The following is a 17,975-nucleotide window of genomic DNA, read 5'->3' on the forward strand; positions in this document are numbered from 1 at the left end:
AACTACTAGAGAATATTTCACGGAACCTATAATATTTTGTTGAATTCAACACCATAAGGATGAACATGTAAGAAGATTCATAGTTGATGGGACGATTATAATTACCAAAATATGAGGGATTTTTTCGTAATTTAACCTTATATTGGAGTAGCCGTAGTTTAACATAAATTATTTGATATATTTTTTTTTTGAGTAAATTCAAGTCCATTACAAGGGAAAGTAGGCAGGGAGACTCCAACCCTAACAGAATTTCTTCATTTATTATTTGATAATTATTTGATATTTCTACCTAACAGAATTTCTTCATTTATTATTACATGTAAAAATATTCAACTAGATTCTCTCTCTCAAAAAAGTGGGCAATATTATTATACTATATATATAGAGCAACCGGCCTCCTACAATCTCTTAATAATTCCCTATACCTCAAATTCAACATATTTATTTAATAATATAAATAAATAAATAAAAGAATATCAATATAAATATGCTCGACCTTACATAATAAGAAATTAGAAACAAATTCTAAAATAATCCAAAAAAAAAGATTGACAGATTAAATATTATATATATTAATGGGTAAGTGCTGTAATAACGCCGCCGTGTTTTGGCTCACTACACTAGTCGTACTCGCGGCGGCTGCAACAACACCACCACTAATAGCCCATGCACAGTTACTGCCGCCAGGGCGTCGGAGTGGCATGGCCGTAACCGGCCAGCTTTGCTGCACGCCCACCGGAAATTGCCCGGGCGGCCAAGGCGTCGCCGGCGCGGAAGTCAAGTTGACGTGTTATCCTAGTAGCGCCGCCGTACGCAGCGGCCAAATAATTGTCCAGAATAGTACGGACGGCGGCGGGTTCTTTAGGATCCTTGTTCCTGGAGCAGAAGGGCTTGTACTTAGATACGAGCGCCCGATTCCATGCTTCGTCACTGTTAATCTTCCTTTGATGGCGGCGGCCGCCGGTGCTCAGGTCTGCGCCGCCTTCTCCACCACCAGTGGCACCCTTTTCTCCACCGTCGAACTCTCCCGCACACTTGACCGTGTCATCACTACTGGGTTCTTCCGTGCCCTGTAAATCTTTTTTCTTTTTTTTTTTGGGCAATTATTAAATCTACGTAGCTAATGTGTTGCTTCAAATAATAATAACATGGGTAAATTACAATCAACCCCTCATTTTTCCATAATTACATCCACTCTTTGTAATTTGTAAATTTTTTACATTAACACCCTTCTAAAGGGAGTGAATGTAAGAAATTTACAAACTATAGGGGTTGGATGTAATTTCTCAAAAAAATCGAATTGTTGTAATTTACCCTATCCTAGTAACAATAATACTGGAGAAGGAATTGATGTTTTTGTTATATTGTATATTTTTTTCTTTTGCATATGTAACAATCTCCGTTGCATTTTAAATTTCATTTAAAATAGACGCACACTAACTAAGAAAGTTATTAATTAGTCTTGATATGTAATTTTGTAGCGAAAAAGTCCTTTTAATTGTTTGGTGTTTGCAGACCTTTTAATTGTTTTTTTCATTTAAAAGAGAATAAGGTGGTATTTGCAGACGTTTTTCCAACACGATTATGAGCTTTGTAATGTTTAAAAAAAAAACTGATTATAAACAAAAAAAACTCATAATCAGTTTGGAAAAGCATATGCAAACACCACCTAAAATCTGAGGCTTCCACACACCCATATTTCATTTATGTAAAAGTAAAAACTAAAAATCTTTCTAAAATATGCAAATATAACTTACTTTTGAAAACATTAAGCAGCATTCTTGGTTTTTTTAAATATAATTTAATATATTGTAGGTCTACGTTACTAAATAGTAAATACTAATTTAAAAAATTCTCACACATTAGTTTTACATGAGAGCTACAAAATACCACAATATATATGCCAGTTTGCAAAATGAACATCTCTCAAAAAGTTAAATTCCTAGTCACATAAGACTATCCCTATTAATATACAAAACTGACAAAAGGGGTCCCCCCAGTTCTACCATTAAACAACTCCCCTCACTGGCGGTGTATCGGCGGTGTGGGCGGCTGATGGCTTTGCCCGTAAAATCCAACACCTATAGGCCTGTAATATCCACCGCTCGTAGGCTGCTGTGGCTGCCCTTGCTGGTTCTGCCCCACCTGCTGCTGCTGTTGTTGCTGCTGTTGCTGCTGCTGCTGCTGCTGAGGTGGCATAGCGAACCCCATGGGCCCGCCATTAGGCGGCATTAAGTTGCTTACACCGTAGCCATAGGGCATTCCCATCATAGGATTCGCCGGAAGTGGTGCAACAGGCGGCGGAGGAGGGAGAAACGGAGGCTGTAGCTGGGAAAGAGGCTGTGTAGTGCCGCTAGTAAAATAGGCGGAGTTAGCTCCGTCGGAGGTGTTCTTCGCGTCGGAGAATTGCATTGGCGGCTCTAGCTTGGGCCTTTTCAAGCCGCTGCTCATGGAGGCAGCCTCCTCTGCGACGAGGGAGGAGAGAATGGAGGTGAGCATTTGCGCTGAGGAAGTTGAGGCGGCCAATTTTGCAGCGACGGCAGCGGCAGTTGCCTTCTTGGTCTCCTCTTCGCCGGAGCTGGCAAATGAAGTCAAGGGATAGGCAGGTGGCGGCACAGGCATACTCGTATTGAAAGTGGGCTCCACCATGATCGGCTGACTGACAGCTGTCGGTGCAGTGGAAGAAGTTGATGTTATAAGCTGTTGCCTCATGTTGGCTGCTTGCTCAATCTGACCTCGAGCAACCTGCATGATAATAACGAAGTTCGTCAATTACAAATACGCCCTCGAGGCATTAAAATGCTAACTGTAATTTGCAATCTGAAAACATTGTTATGTTTCTTCATTAAAAGGCTAAACCCCAAGCATATTTTCTAATTGATTTAACCATATATGTATCGAACAAATATATATATATATATATATATATATATATATATATATATATATATATATATATATATACACACACACACAGAGAGAGAGAGAGAGAGAGAGAGAGAGAGAGCGTACAAGTAACTCGCTGCGAATCTGCTCGAGCTTTGATTCCTGCAAATATTATATATAAAAATTCATAAAGTGAATTAAGTGGTTACAAGAGTATATATTCTCGTAAAGATTACAGAATTACATATAAATAAACAAATATTAAACCGTACTTGATCCTGAAGTGCTTCTCGAAGCTGGGAAACAAGAGCAGCTCTAACCGCTTCAGAGTTTTCAAGTTTGGTAACACAGTGTTGTATAATGTTCTCCTGTTTCTGTATATTATCTACCACATCAGAACCATTCATGTTTCCTATACACAAAGTTAAAGATCCACATCAGCGCATTAAAAATTAAAAAAAAAAGCAACAAATAAGTATAAACCTCGACTAACATGAAATAAATAAGGAAATTAACTCAAACCAGACCTTGAGAAGAAGCATGTACAACATCTTTCTCTATTTCCCGTACATTAGAAACAGCACTACGATATTTGTTTAAGGCTACTTCTTCTTTGACAGCTTCATCGTGTACCAGCTGCAAAGAAGTTAGAATCCTTTCTGGCAAACCTCCAACAGCCAATTTCTGCAAGCAATAAACATAATAAATAATCAAGAAATGTCAAATAAAATATGAAAACAACTTCGGGAATATAATCAATGTGGAATTATAATACTTACAACTCTCAAGGAGGTGGCATCTCTCTTCATCACCTTGATAGGATTCGAATTCTTGACATTGTTGATGGGGGGAGATTTCCCCACTATTTCATTTTTAAGATTTTGGCCCCTCGATCCGAAAACTTTTCTTTCTTCCCAAATGTCAACCTGATATAAAGCGCATTGTATTAGTAAAATAGGGAGAGGAGCAATATCAATGAACCTCAGAGAAGCTTTCGCCCCTGCCGCCAGGTCAGCAACTTAGTCCCATACACACAAACTCTAATATGACTACTGAACAGTGTATAAGGATCCTTCATAAGTGGTGAATTCTAAACACTTGTCTGTAATAACGAGAGATATCTCCAGTTTTATGGTTGCAATATTTTCAGAGGCAACAATAAAAAGTTCTTAATATCACCAAATATTGAAATTCAGACAAGCCACAAACACTATCCTAAACATGAAGCGAGTAAACTGAAAGCTTAGATGCTAAAAGAAAATCCAGATGATGGTCAAAAAACAAATGAACCAACAAATAGAACTCTAATCGTTAGATTCTATCCTCTTGTCAAAAACAAGGGATCAAACACTAGGGAAAAAAAAAAAGCCTATGCGGATAATTAAAGAACCAAAGTCAATTTCCCAAGAATATTTTACCTATTCGTGTAATTTGATTAAGCCATATAATAGATTAATTTTCCTTTTTTATTATATAAGAAGAGGTCAAGGAAGGAAAAATGAATGAAATTACCAATCTGGATGCAACTTTTCTGCCATTCTCACCGCCACCACTGTAAAGACCCTTGAGAGCTGCTGGAAGAACCTTCCAGAATTCATTCACAAATTCACTGCCCTTGCGCCTGCTATTTTGCAGGATGTCGTTCGACAAGTATAAGTAGGCAACCTGCTGCTCATGCTGTGCAGCTTTGTATAATTTCTCCCATGTTTCAACAACTTGCTTAGCCTTTTTGCGGTGAAGTATGCACCACCGAGATACAGCTAATCGTATGTTAAGAAGAACAAAACTAGAACAATGCGAACAATCATTAGCCAAACCAAATTTCACATACAGATTCGATGAAGACTGAGAAATTTAACTATAATTTTTTTTCATGAACCTTTAAAGGACAGACTGCTTTTGTGGGTATTGTATCCTAGGGCAAGTGTCAATTGCAGACAAGGAAGTCGAGTTCATTGATGATCGAATGAATATAAAATAAAAATACAGAAATACTCCTTTACAGTCATTTGTTAGACTATTTTTATAAAATCTGTTTGGAGAGAGCAAACCATCAAGAAAATTACCAGAAATCAATTCTCATTTGACCATCAGAGAACTTTTCAGACAAGCTAAATGTTACATTTGTGGAACATGCATAACATAATATTCTACATCCTCAGTTCCATAGATACTTGAACGATATCCTACTACCATGCATAACATGGTACAGGATCGAGCAATCAAACGGTAAAAATGCAAAAAATGAAAAAAAAAAAAAGGATGAATGACAGACTAAGTAGTTATTATATGTACTTTTCGAGTGCTAGCAGCCAATTTTAACATGATGCTACAATCTTGAAAATTAAAATATCAACCATGAGTTTGGATACATTCAATACTCTGCTGAGAACCATTGACTTTAGCCAGTTTCTCAGTCAGTAAATCATCATGAAAACTCTCATCACCCATTCTGTTGTTTGAGAAAATCTATATATGCCTATGAGTTCCTGCAATAATACATGAAAAATTAATATCCATAAAAGAGAGAGTGTAACGAGAATTGTTTAGGATGGTATGGCGAAAAGATGAAAATTGAAAACCTAATGCATGTCGAAAATTTGAGGCAGTTTGTCACATAACCAAGACTAAAAGAAGGTACAAAAATAATCTCCGCAATAGAACTGAGATCAACTAGAGAGTAATATTTATGTCTAACAACTTCGTTTTCTTAAATTATCTTCACCAACCATTTTCCTGTGCAGGAAAATTGACCCCATTTCATTGATCAAAGCATTTACTTTAAAATAAAAAATATAGTACACAACTTTTGCAACCTATATATTCATAGTTAAAACATTTCAACTCAAGTAACATTATTAATGTATTTACGAAAATGTGAACTGAAACATACAACAAGAACAATAAAAACGAGTAAAAAGAAGACCGGTTAACAAGTGGACAAACTATAATCTATCACTTCAATCATAATGTTTTGGCGGGTTTTCACTCTTAAGTTATTTAAATGGTTTTCAGGAAGGTTTCTCACCTTAGGTACATGCACCCCCTATCATTGTCTTGCATGAAAATGGATTGAACTCCAAAATTAGATAGAGAAAACAGTGAATATGGTATATGTATTTACAAACTTAGATGTGTTTTTCTGTGTAATTATCCTACTTTCTTTGATGCCCTCGACAACAAACCGACATCCCAATTTGAACATGCTTGTGACATGGTTTACTCCTAATATATCCCATGTGTAACAACTGCAGACTGATGACAAGAACTTTCTCAATATAATGAAAATAACAACATACATTTTATATGTGGTACATGCTAGTTTAAGGGCAGATCACTTTCATATAATGCAGCTATACTACACATGTACAGATATCATACAACATATGCATGTAGGATAGTCATATGCATCCCATAATCATATCATAATTCGTTTTCGGTTTATGTACGTTATTGCTTCCAATTTCATTCCCATAGCGCCATCCATTAGAAGTCTACCATACAATAAGAATAAATACCAATTATCGCTGCTAAGTAAACAATAAACAAATATATATTCACCAACTGAGAACTCCATACAATGGAAAAGAAATAAGCCTTCTCCATGAAAACTTACACTTGAATTCCCATAAACCGTATCTTCAATTCCCTAACAATCGACGAGCCCTGAAAAAAACAAGGAAATCGCCAATGAGATGTTTTCAAATTTCAACATCAACCAAGGAATTGACATGATATCGTGCTCATTTATTAAATACTGCAATTTTGTATCGAACGAAAAATTTATCAGATATTACAACAGTAGACATGGATTCATTCAAACACACGAATAAAATGTATTCTTTCATACAATTTTGTATGTTGTCTTGTTTTCTAAGCATCACTGAGCACTAGCCGACTTGCGTAAAATTCTTTAGCTTACTTCTAAACGAAAAAAAAGGATAAAACTATTTTGCACCAATCCCATTATTTTCTCACAATTAAAGCAATACAAGATCTATATTCATTCTTAAACACATATGACCTCCCTATGACTCATTCGACAAGTCTAGAAACAAACTCCTTACGTTGACAACATTGTCAGGAGCCATACCAATTTCCTTAAAGTGTGTAAACCTATTTTACCGTAACGACTCTTAATTAATTATTTTTTGCTTTTTGGTCAAAACACTTCTGAAGGAAAATTCAAGTTTCCACAGACAACACACATCAAAAGATGAAAGAAAGAATATCCCGAATCGAATTCAAGTTTCATATCAAGTGAATCGTAACATTTGGACCACCCACATAGTCCCGTAAGCCAGAGAGACAGCAAAACATAGTAAATTTAATTAATTAAATTAATTATAACATGCATTGTTATGTCTTGTTGCAACTCATAAACATAAGACACATTCATAAAACATCAACACTGCACACATACATACAGATACAACTATCCATTCAGTTCCTAGGAATTTGTTAGCGATTACCTCAAGTTAATGCCCCCAAATCAAAAGAAAACCTGACAAACAAAAAAAAAATCAAAATTAGTGCTAGCTAACAAAGGAATTAATTCAAAACCTAGCCCCATAAAAAGAAAAAATTAAAATTAAAAAAATTAAAAACAATACAATCGACAATGTAGAAACTTCATAAAATTTAGGATTCAAACAAACCAAATCCTACCCTAAACTTGAAACACTTCAGCTAAGCAAATTCACGGTTAAAAAAGCCCTGAAAGGAAATACAACAAATTAAACGAAATTAGCAGCAAAAATTAGAATAAATTAACTTAAAATATGTATAAAAACAAAAAGGAGGCGAACTGGGCTTACAGAAAAAGGGGTTTATTGAGTTTGAGACGAAGGGGAAAGAGATAGAAAACCCTCAATAACGAGAGCCCTGTGTTGTTGTTGTCCGAGAGAAATCGAGACAAGACGGACAATAGAGACGTGCAAATTTTTGTGGGGTTAAATTGAAATATGATGAAATTGAGTTGCGGGCAACAAATTGCATATACTCTCTCTCTAAGTTGGGCTCGATTGTAATATTGCAAACTTAAAATAAAATAAAATAAATAATAAAATAGTAAAAAGAGAAATAAAAAAGAGATAAATAAATAAATGAAAAAAATGGGTGTTTGCGTAAAGTTTTGAAAATAATTATGAGCTATTTTTAGTGTTTGTAAACATAATTTTTGCTTTTAATTTTTTTTTAGGAAAATTTTAATTATCTTAAAATAAGGTATTTTAAGTCATAATCTCAAAAACAAATATATATGTGGCAAAGACCACCTAATTCATTACTCAAAAAAAAAAAAAAAAAAAAAAACCACCTAATTCACACTCAAACACCGCCTAGTGTGTGGAATGTGAGTCCATTTGATTTCTTTTTCAAACCCATATAATTAGGTATTTTCATGGTTGAAATATCTTTACTAGGTCTTTGAGTAAAACAAATGGTTGGATTCGGTTCATTGTCATCCTAATCTTGCTTACGTTTGTCTTTAACTTCTGCTGGAATTTCAGTCAATCGCCGTGCCTGTAACATCGGGATGGATTTTTCGGTGTAGAAGCTCCAACAATCAAATCATGAAGATGAATTTTCAAGTGTATTATGTATTTTAATAGAAAAACATTAGGAAAGGAGTTTTTGAGTGAACTCTTTATTAGATATTTACGTGTCTTGAGATGCAAGCTTCGTTTTAGGGATTTTAATCTTATTTTCTGTTGATTTGAGTCTGCCGCAGTTAATGGACTTTTAAGTTAAACATACCTTAGCTCGTGTAAAACGTTGACCCGATATCTCGCCATTTCACCTCGGGACCTTACCTCGTATCATCACACGTTGTAAGATCTGAACGACATTATTTCATTGGTAGGGATTCGTATGATGTTGGAGTTTTTATGTGTAATTCATTTACTTGTGCGCATAAAGCCCGTGTGAGAGACATAGTCCATATCAATAAATGTATGAAACAAAATAATTAAAGAAAAAAAGACTTAAAATACGAACATTTTTTAAAAGAGAATTTGAACGGTTGCACTTGCACCTACTATTTCTAATGTAAAATAGTCTATAATAATACATTGTTGAATATTTATTTATATATTACTGGAAAATGAAACCAAACGTTAACAAATTTATTGAGCTACAAATTAAGGCCCATATTAACTTGGCAAATATTTCGTGGATCAAAACCCAATTACAAAGCCCAATATTTTTATTGGATACATATGAAAAGCCGGACCGCCCCGCTGTGGACCGGCCGGTTCAATTACGAAGACCAATATTTTATTATTGGATATAGATATGAAAATTCAAACATTAATTGTGACAGACCGACAGTTGCAACTTGACGACGCCGTTGAATGGACGCCGATTGACGACTGTCAGTGCAAGAAGGACAGATACAAAACAGTAAGCACGTGGAGCATATAATATAACGTGCGTTCATGATAGTAATCCCCATATACATTTATTTATTTATTTATAAATTTATTTATTATTTGCAGTGAAAAGGGTTGGTTTGATAAACTAGCCGTACGTTCTGGAGGGGGATGGAGGACGAATCTGAACCGTTGATCAAGAAGCGAGGAGGGTACCACGAGAGCTGCGAGGCGTGCACGATTGAGAAATTTAAGGAATCCAGTAATGGGATCCCCTTCAAGCTTTTCTCCTTTGTCTGGATCATCACTCTTGCTGCAGGTTGGGTTTCCTTTCTCTCTCTCTCTCTATACTGTTTTCTCTCTCTAAATTTCGTATTTTATTTTTTGAAAATTTGATGGGTTTTTACATTAATGGATGTAAACTTCAAAAAATTCAGAATCTTTGGGTTATTTTCGGTACATTAATTGTAAATGAGTACACTTAAACCTCTATAATTTAATACAGTCGGGACTAGCAAAATTCTATTAATTTAGCGAAATATTAAATTATCGAACTAATAATTTCGTACTTTTTTACCGAGTCGGGACCAGAAAAAAGTATTATTTAAGCGAGATTATTAATTTATTGAGGTTCTACTGTAGTATCGTATGTCATGTCAAGCTAGAATAATAGTTTAGAAGATCTATGAAATTGAAGTAACATTGAACCAAGAAAATAGACCTGCTTCATTTCTTGTTTATGAATTTCTTTAGATTTAAAGATTGTTTCTTACTGATTGTTCAATTTTTCGTGTTCGTGTTAATTTCTTGTTTGCGGATTTGACATTCATTAATGTATTCTAATTAATTGTGTCTTCTTTACTGATATTTACAGCTCTGCCAATATCGTCTCTCTTTCCTTTCCTTTATTTCATGGTAAGTACTTATCAACAATTTCGAACTTGCTATTATAATAACCTTTCAGCATATTATTACAGTGCAAAACGCTTACGCCATATATTTACATTTGTTATGTTTAGTTGGCTTCAACTAATCAAAAGAGTACACACGAAATTATGTAATAATTACCACTTGTACTTAACTTCAGATCAAGGATTTCCATATTGCAAAAAGGGAGGAAGACATAAGTTTCTATGCAGGATATGTGGGTTTGTTCCCGTGAACGTTGTCTTGTTCTGTATTACCCTATTTACGTCAGCCGTTTATTGAACGTTGATCTGATATTTCTTGAAGGGTCTGCTTTCATGCTTGGGAGAGCTTTGACTTCTCTTCTATGGGGAAAGGTGGCTGATAAATATGGCCGTAGACCGATTATCATGATCGGTACATTTACAGTGTCGGTGAAACACGTTTCTTTCGTTGCAGGCTTTATTCTATTATAAGTCTCACGCACCCACTCTCTTATTTTGTTCAACTTTGATTTAATTCTCAGGGTTATATTCAATACACTGTTTGGTCTTAGTGTGAACTTTTGGATGGCTATTTCGACACGGTTCCTTCTTGGAAGTCTGTGTGGAATACTCGGTCCGATGAGGGTATGTCGATCCAAATTTTTCTTAATACTTTGTATTACTATTAGAAACTCAACATGCAAAAATGGCTTACAGTTATTCATGTTATGATTAATCATGCGTATTTGTATTTGGACTTGATCCAGGCATATGCTTCTGAAATATGCCGCGAAGAACACCAAGCTTTGGGGATGTCAGTTGTGAGCCATTCAACCTTCTTCTTCCTCAGTTTTGTCATTTTTACCCCTGACGTGTTTTGTCTGAACGGTTCTATTTGGTTTACTACAGGTTGGTACATCGTGGGGCATAGGCTTGGTGATTGGTCCAGCTGTCGGAGGTTTTCTTGCACAGGTAATGTCTTATTTAAAGTTGTAACATAAATTCTAAAATATAAACATGCTGAAGATTTCAAAATGTTTTATTTCTGCTATTTCATTTACCATTCGGACGTCTATTTATAGGAAATAAATAGTTCGTAAAAAAACGATCGTTTTGACGTTATAACTTTTAGCCTGCAGAGAAGTATCCACACATCTTTTCAGCAGAATCTCTATTTGGGAGGTATGCCAAACCATTTTGCTCGTTCATTTCTTTTTTGTCGGTGTGATTTAAAAACTCACTACGCCTTTTAGTGCAGGTTTCCGTATTTTTTACCTTGTCTTGTGATATCTCTCTTCGCTTTGGTGGCATTCGTCATCTCCTATTGGCTCCCCGTATGTTTCTCTCTCTACGTTGCCTTTTCCGTTCATGCATGTACAAACCATAATTCGACTTACTGAAGAATATGAATAACTGCAGGAAACTCTTCACATCCATACCGAAGAAAACATAGGACGAGATTCCACACAAGCTTCATTAGAAGACAACTCATACGAGCCGACTCGGACACATAAAACGGAAGTTTCTGAGCTCAAATTCTCTACCCCTCACAGGAGCCTCTTAAGAAATTGGCCGCTTATGTCAGCAATTATGGTTTATTGCATTTTTCAACTTCATGACATGGCATATAGTGAGGTAATCGGTAATCTCTTCGTTATGTTCTTTTCTTGTTGTAAAAGAATTTTATCAGTGAATCAAGCACATATTATTTTACGATATGGTTAATTTCTATTTGAGTTAAATCAGTAAAGAGACAATGTGCACACATCTTTAATTGTTCAGAAACGAAAAAAAACATTTTAATATTTCGAAACCGGAATTGCTCTATATTTATAAATTATCTATTTTATTTGTTAAGATATTCTCACTGTGGGCCGTCAGTCCACGGAAGCTAGGCGGATTAAGTTTTACCACAGCAGATGTTGGTGAAGTTCTTTCCATCACAGGTGCAAAATAATCATTTTTATTTTCCTTTTAAACTGGTGCACATAATATATATTTATATAAATATACACCAGTCGAATATTTACCGAATTTTGATTTATCTAATTCAAATTTGTTGACAATTCAGGATTTGGTATGTTATTCTTTCAGCTCTTTTTATATACTTGGGTAGAGAGGATATTGGGATCTGTCACGGTTTCTCGTATTGGAGCTGTAGGTTTCCTCTAAAACTCTTATTGCTTATTTTTATTTTTATTTTTATTTATATATATATATATATATATATATATATATATATATATAGATATATATATATATATATATATATATATATATATATATATATATATATATATATATATATATATATATATACATTTTTTTTTTTTTTTGTTTTCATTTCGGTCAACGCCATTCGAATGTTCGTCCTCTTTTCAGGTAATTTCAATTCCATTGTTAACAAGCTACCCCTTTATAGCCAAGTTATCCGGTTCGATACTCTTCTTAGTGCTTAATTGTGCTTCCATGGTGAAGAACATACTCTCTGTAAGTTCCAAGCTATTTTATTTATTTATTTTCAATTTCTATAAAGATTTGTTTTCTCTTAGTTCATTTTGTTCGTCGTTTTTATTGCCCTGCACCGATTTTTATCGTTCTACTGATTCATGATATGTATATATATATATATATATATATATATATATATATATATATATATATATATATATATATATATATATATATATATATATATTCCAGATAGCCATTACAACGGGGCTGTTAGTGATTCAAAACAGAGCTGTGGTAGGTTCCAAAATTCTTTTTTAATCTTTTCTATTTTCAGTTTAGATAAAAATCTTTACCGATACAAAATTTTGCAGCCTCAAGAACAAAGAGGAGCTGCAAACGGCATATCTATGTCTGCTATGTCTCTTTTCAAAGCAATTGGTCCCGCAGCCGGAGGTTCCCTGTGAGTTTTTCTTTTAACAAAAAATATATTATATTTTATTATTACTTCACTCGAGTATATTTTATCGTGTATCGAAGTAACTTGGTTCGATCCTTCCATGTGATTGATATAAATGATGAAAGTGATTCAAGTGGTTGCATGCATTGCGTATATTCAAGTAATTAGTTATATTTTCTTCACATGAAATCTTTTGTATAACTCGATTTTCTTCAGACTATCTTGGGCTCAAAGCCGTCAGGAAAACGACTTCCTACCAGGTAACTAAATCCGCAAGAATTTCTCGTGTGACCGAATAGTTGGCATGTGTAATGAAACCGTAATTCTCGACAACATTTTTTATTTTATTTTTGTAATGCAGGTGTTCACCTGGTTTTCTTCACATTGAATATAGTCGAGCTTGTCGGCCTGGTTATGACCTTCAGACCTTTTCTGGCACTCCCTTAAGACGATCTTTTCTACTTGACCCGAAAGCACCATTGAAGATGATTAATAACCCGAAACCCCGGAATTTTTGTGATCTTAAGAAACTAGACTAATTTAATTTAGGTATATGTATGTATTACTAGTGTTATGAAATAATTGCTGGTCTAATTTCTTGTGATTTTTTTTTTTTGACAATGTAGGAACTAACTCTCAATTAGTGTTTTTATTTATTATTATTATTTTATTTTAATGGAGTAGGAATTCTATATGGTGACATCTATTAATACCAGTATTCTAAATAGCGGTCGTGGCGGTCGATCTTTCGGCCGCCATATCGGTATCGGTTATAAACCTTTACGATTTTGTTGAGGCGGTTTGGAATATCGGTTTTTTATGGCGAGGCGGTTTGCGGCGGTTTTTTGGCGGGTCAAACCGATATATCGGTCAACAAATCGGGTTTTTTTTTTTTTTTTTTTAATTTAAATTAAAATGAAAATATGTTTTGATTTTTTGTTTTTCTCCAATTCTTTCAACTTCCAAAACCAAACCAAGTACTACCCCGTAGTTTATGCTTTGTTGTGTTTATATTAATTATTGATGCGAAAGACTTGCGTAGTATTTGTATTTCGTAAGAATCTTTTATTATATTATCATCTTATTATTTTTAAATTTTTGTTATTTATTGAGTAATTAAAATTATATAATAACATATGAATGATATGATAGAATTATGTTTAAATATTCTTTTATATATATTTTGAGTATTTACAAATATTTTTTTAGAAATATATTATACTAAATTTAAAAACCGATATATTTCTGATTTATCTCCGATAAATCACCGCCGCGCCGATTTATTGTGTGGCGGTCCCAAACCGCCACGTACCCGATAACCGCCTTTTAGAACTTTGATTAATACCAATTCAAAATATATAAATTTGTACTCCAAAGTTTCGCATTATAACAGAATATATAATAGAATTATAACAGGGCATAATATCTCAAGATACATTAATTATAATATTTTGTCAATTATTAATCACAACAAACCAATATAAATATTCAAGAAAAAAAATAAAAAATAAAAAATGAAAGGAAAAAGAAAAACTCACAAGGAAACGACGTCGGATTAGACAACAACAAAACTTCCTCCCTCCATTTTCTCTGTCTCTCTCCACGCTCACACGCGCGCACACACGCACACACACACTCTTCTGGTTGTTCTGCAACATTCACCGGAGACGAGGCACGAGCTCCGCCGCTAGGAAGCACCGGTATCCTGAAATTGAGAAGACAAAAAAAATGGCGAATCCGAGAAGAACGTCTTATTCCCTGAACCAACTCCCGATTTCGGACCCAATTCCACAGTTTCAATTCCAAACCCCACACACAGCGTCGAATCTTCTAACATCCGTCAAAGTTTTCCTCAGAAAGCCCCACGCGATCCCCTTTCTCCTCTCCTTCTTCCTCATCCTCACATGGATTTCTCTTAGATTCCAGCACCGTTATGCCACACCTTTCCACCAATCCTCGTACACCGCGAACGACAAATTGGGCGGGTTTTTGAAGGATTCTACTGCCAACGTTGTGAAATTCTCCTCCTCTTCTTCTCTCGTGATGAAGGATAAACGTGGCTGGTTGATTGATCCCGTTTTACTTGCTTTGGATGCTGGAATTTCAGGTTTTTTTTTTTTTTTTTTTTTTTAATTTATTATTTTTTTCCTTATTTACTGGTGATTTGGAGAAGGTAGAATCATGATGCATTTAATTAGTAGGTTTCGTTGATGAGAGTTAGGTATTGGTAATTGTGGAAGTAGCAGATAAAGGGGGGTGAACTACCGTACTACTATTAGTGCGTAATGTACACTACTATGAAGCTGCTTTAACTTGCTTAGTCCAAAATGTTTAGTATTTATGTCTTTTTCAGTGTGTAGTTACAGTATAGTTTTGTTGCATATTTTTGTAATGTTACTCAACGAGGGGTGACGTGTAATTTGCAGGAGGAGCAGTTTCTTGTGCTTCGATTCATGTCGGTGAGATCCGACCTGGAAGTATGAGGGGAAACCATCGACACCATACTTGCAACGAGACGTTTGTAGTTTGGGGAGCTAAAACTGTGTTGAGGGTATGTATGCATTCCCTTTCTTATCTAGATACATGTATTCGGTACTCCAAAATATTTTGTGAGTTTTAAATTATTATGAACCAGTAATCTTTTAAACAATTTGACTCCAAATAATGGCCATTTTACACGTTCCGGAATGCTACGGAAAAAAAAAGAGAGGAATGAAATGCTCTGGTTAAAATCACTTCTGTTTTGATTAGACTTTAGTATTTACGTTTTATAAGTATTTCCTGACAACATAATCGAAATAGGTAAGTGAAAACTTCGCATGGTTTTTTTGCCTGTTTTTATATTCAACTTTTGTTTTATGCTTAGTATTTCATTTTTCATGAAATTTGATGTACCATTCAACCAAACTTTTCGGTACACATGGCGGGGGTGGGGGGTGGGGGTGGGGGTTCTGCAGATTGCTTAGTATACTACCAGTGATGCAAATTTACATATAATTTTGTAAGGTAAAAAAAAACCACGTTGAATTGCTGTATATACAGTGATAGTATATAGTAGATTTCTCGAAAGAGCTCAAAATGGATAAGTGGAGAAACAGACAGCAGCACAACTAAAAACTAATAGCAACTGAAGGCCTTTAATTCCGATTTCATGTAGACTTCATTTATTTGTTGTAAACTTTGATATTAATATTATTTGATATTCAAGTTCTCTAATTTCATGTCGGCAACTTGTTATTGAACCCCATAATGGTGATTAAAACGTGCAGCTGGAAAACAATGCAGTGACAAGTGGATACTCTGAGGTAACAGTTGGTGCCGATGAAGTTGCGGTTGCAGCTAGTTCTAGTGGGTCCGCACATGCTTTGCTGAATATAGATTCTGCTCGAAGCACATTTTTCTTAGGGTGCCAAGATAGTGTAATCAATTACAATGCATCCACTACAGATTTTAATGTTTGGCATGACCTATAGTTTGTTACCAGTTTTCCTTTTTTTTTTTTCGATGTAGTTGTTTTATGTCAATATACTTTCTTTAGTTTAATTTTGAACAAATGATTACATTTTGCACAAATCTTATTATCCTCTTGTCATAATAAACAAGAACTTAAGGCAGGATTTACACATGCTATATCTCATGCACATGACATGGCTTCTGTGGTGGATTCAAGAACATTTCATCGGCATTCTCGTCACTGCAATAGAGACAAGGATGCTGGTTGTGAAGTGCTGCATCATCAGAATCTTTCTAGCCAGCATCACAATTTGTCTGTTGCTCAACGGGCCTCGATTTTCCTTCAAGACCATTTGAACAGCATTACTAAATGCTCCACAAGGTTTTCTTCCATTATCCATATTATTAATTTCCACATCAGCTGAAGTTTCATTTGTTTGGCAGCCACTAAGCAAGATTCCTTCGTCTGGCTTCAACGGCTTCTTTCGGATGGGCTCTAGCTCGTTAAACATGAGGCTAGCATCTTGTCCGAATACTTCGAGCAAGTGTGTGCCTATGTCTCTGTTGATTTTGTTTGTTAAAGATGTGAAGTATTGCAGTAATGATTCAAATGGAATCTCTTTCGTCTTGTAAGAATCCCGATTAATGGCGTTTTCTTTTTCTTTTTCAGGGCCTATTTGCTCTGTTTCTTTGTCTATAAGCCCTCCACTGTGGCAAGAATCGGACAGGATAGTAAAAGTTGCTCCTTTCGGAACACGATTTACAAGCTGCCTGAAATCCGCACCTGCCGAAAAAGGTATCAATCAAATTGTTAAATTATTCAAGTTCCTAATTTTATTTTTTGAAATCAAAAAATGATCTATAAACTTACTGGTGATGAGATTGAAATCACAAGGTACAATTGCTTCCTCTTTCTTGGATGAATTTTTATTGATCAAAGTACCATGGCCAGAGTAATGGAAAAACAAGATGTCTCCTTTTTCTGCCCGATCGATCATTTTCGTTAGTGCGTTCTTGATATTGGCACCTGTGGGCATGATCGAAATTTTTGGGCTTATCATTACAAATGCATACATTCTTAAATTTTTGACAAATTTATAAGCTAAAAACCAAACATAAGGCGCAGCTATAAGAAATACATATTCAGGCACTATTCATTCTTATTTTAAATTTAACTCAATAAATTTAAAAATATTATATTTAAATAACAACACAATATAGTCAATGCATTAAGACTTAAGATCCCGGCCGAGAAGAAAAAAGGATTTATATAAAAAGAAACTTAAATGCTAAATCCTGCACAAAAATTACAAAATCCCACGCAATTAAAATATTTTCTCTCTCTAAAAGTCCAAAAACATTTCCCATCGTTCTTCTTTTACCCTCATTTTTTTTCTTCTCAAAATCACATACAGAAACAGCCCCTAGTGTTCAAGATAAGAGTTAGAGGATAATATTGACAAA

At 34.8% G+C, this 17,975-nt stretch overlaps 3 protein-coding genes and 1 non-coding gene across 9 annotated transcripts; 2 read left to right on the forward strand and 2 right to left on the reverse strand.

Moving 5' to 3' along the window:
• Positions 1-1,833: 1,833 nt before the first annotated feature.
• On the reverse strand, positions 1,834-7,889 carry LOC105976711 (uncharacterized). Of its 2 annotated transcripts, XM_013001972.2 has the most exons (11): positions 7,704-7,889; positions 7,555-7,602; positions 7,359-7,390; positions 6,503-6,552; positions 5,259-5,375; positions 4,399-4,646; positions 3,666-3,812; positions 3,414-3,570; positions 3,159-3,298; positions 3,013-3,048; positions 1,834-2,745 (listed from the first exon to the last, which is right to left on the reverse strand). In XM_013001972.2, exons 5-11 carry the CDS (start codon positions 5,335-5,337, stop codon positions 2,023-2,025), a joined length of 1,530 nt encoding a protein of 509 aa, XP_012857426.2. In that variant the 5' UTR covers positions 5,338-5,375; positions 6,503-6,552; positions 7,359-7,390; positions 7,555-7,602; positions 7,704-7,889; the 3' UTR covers positions 1,834-2,022. The 2 variants fall into 2 exon arrangements, with proteins under 2 accessions (XP_012857426.2, XP_088681420.1); XM_088825294.1 differs by lacking the exon at positions 7,704-7,889 and having other exon boundaries at positions 7,359-7,389.
• Positions 7,890-9,001: 1,112 nt separating this feature from the next.
• Positions 9,002-13,734, forward strand: LOC105976597 (protein ZINC INDUCED FACILITATOR-LIKE 1). Of its 5 annotated transcripts, none has more exons than XM_088825295.1 (18): positions 9,002-9,315; positions 9,384-9,576; positions 10,132-10,172; positions 10,345-10,405; positions 10,491-10,593; positions 10,690-10,792; positions 10,915-10,968; positions 11,057-11,119; positions 11,280-11,329; positions 11,406-11,481; positions 11,567-11,782; positions 12,006-12,093; positions 12,219-12,304; positions 12,530-12,637; positions 12,851-12,895; positions 12,973-13,061; positions 13,275-13,318; positions 13,420-13,734. In XM_088825295.1, exons 2-18 carry the CDS (start codon positions 9,429-9,431, stop codon positions 13,503-13,505), a joined length of 1,461 nt encoding a protein of 486 aa, XP_088681421.1. In that variant the 5' UTR covers positions 9,002-9,315; positions 9,384-9,428; the 3' UTR covers positions 13,506-13,734. The 5 variants fall into 5 exon arrangements, 4 of the variants coding, with proteins under 4 accessions (XP_088681421.1, XP_012857292.2, XP_088681422.1 ...); XM_013001838.2 differs by having other exon boundaries at positions 9,191-9,288; XR_016034249.1 differs by having other exon boundaries at positions 9,202-9,288; positions 12,242-12,304.
• Positions 13,735-14,525: 791 nt separating this feature from the next.
• On the forward strand, positions 14,526-16,631 carry LOC105976514 (uncharacterized). Its single transcript, XM_013001751.2, has 3 exons — positions 14,526-15,165; positions 15,485-15,609; positions 16,328-16,631. Exons 1-3 carry the CDS (start codon positions 14,787-14,789, stop codon positions 16,529-16,531), a joined length of 708 nt encoding a protein of 235 aa, XP_012857205.2. The 5' UTR covers positions 14,526-14,786; the 3' UTR covers positions 16,532-16,631.
• Positions 16,602-17,670, reverse strand: LOC105976598 (metacaspase-9). The gene is made up of 2 exons (XR_016034250.1): positions 17,383-17,670; positions 16,602-17,295 (listed from the first exon to the last, which is right to left on the reverse strand). It is a non-coding gene; the product is annotated as a metacaspase-9 (transcript).
• Between the last annotated feature and the right edge of the window lie 305 nt (positions 17,671-17,975).

This window comes from Erythranthe guttata, chromosome 11 (assembly GCF_056151865.1).
Source record: "Erythranthe guttata isolate IM_541 chromosome 11, IM_541, whole genome shotgun sequence".
Taxonomy (NCBI): domain Eukaryota; kingdom Viridiplantae; phylum Streptophyta; class Magnoliopsida; order Lamiales; family Phrymaceae; genus Erythranthe; species Erythranthe guttata.

Bases quoted from the DNA above. Each gene is read 5' to 3' on its own strand.
- LOC105976711 (XM_013001972.2), bottom strand. From the start codon at position 5,337: ATGGGTGATGAGAGTTTTCATGATGATTTACTGACTGAGAAACTGGCT. The intron at 4,647-5,258 runs GTATCCAAACTC...ACATACGATTAG, and splicing joins TTCTCAGCAGAGTATTGAAT to CTGTATCTCGGTGGTGCATA. The intron at 3,299-3,413 runs GTCTGGTTTGAG...CTTTGTGTATAG, and splicing joins TGTACATGCTTCTTCTCAAG to GAAACATGAATGGTTCTGAT.
- LOC105976597 (XM_088825295.1), top strand. From the start codon at position 9,429: ATGGAGGACGAATCTGAACCGTTGATCAAGAAGCGAGGAGGGTACCAC. The intron at 11,120-11,279 runs GTAATGTCTTAT...TATAACTTTTAG, and splicing joins TCGGAGGTTTTCTTGCACAG to CCTGCAGAGAAGTATCCACA. The intron at 12,638-12,850 runs GTAAGTTCCAAG...TATATATTCCAG, and splicing joins TGGTGAAGAACATACTCTCT to ATAGCCATTACAACGGGGCT.
- LOC105976514 (XM_013001751.2), top strand. From the start codon at position 14,787: ATGGCGAATCCGAGAAGAACGTCTTATTCCCTGAACCAACTCCCGATT. The intron at 15,166-15,484 runs GTTTTTTTTTTT...TGTAATTTGCAG, and splicing joins TTTGGATGCTGGAATTTCAG to GAGGAGCAGTTTCTTGTGCT. The intron at 15,610-16,327 runs GTATGTATGCAT...TAAAACGTGCAG, and splicing joins GAGCTAAAACTGTGTTGAGG to CTGGAAAACAATGCAGTGAC.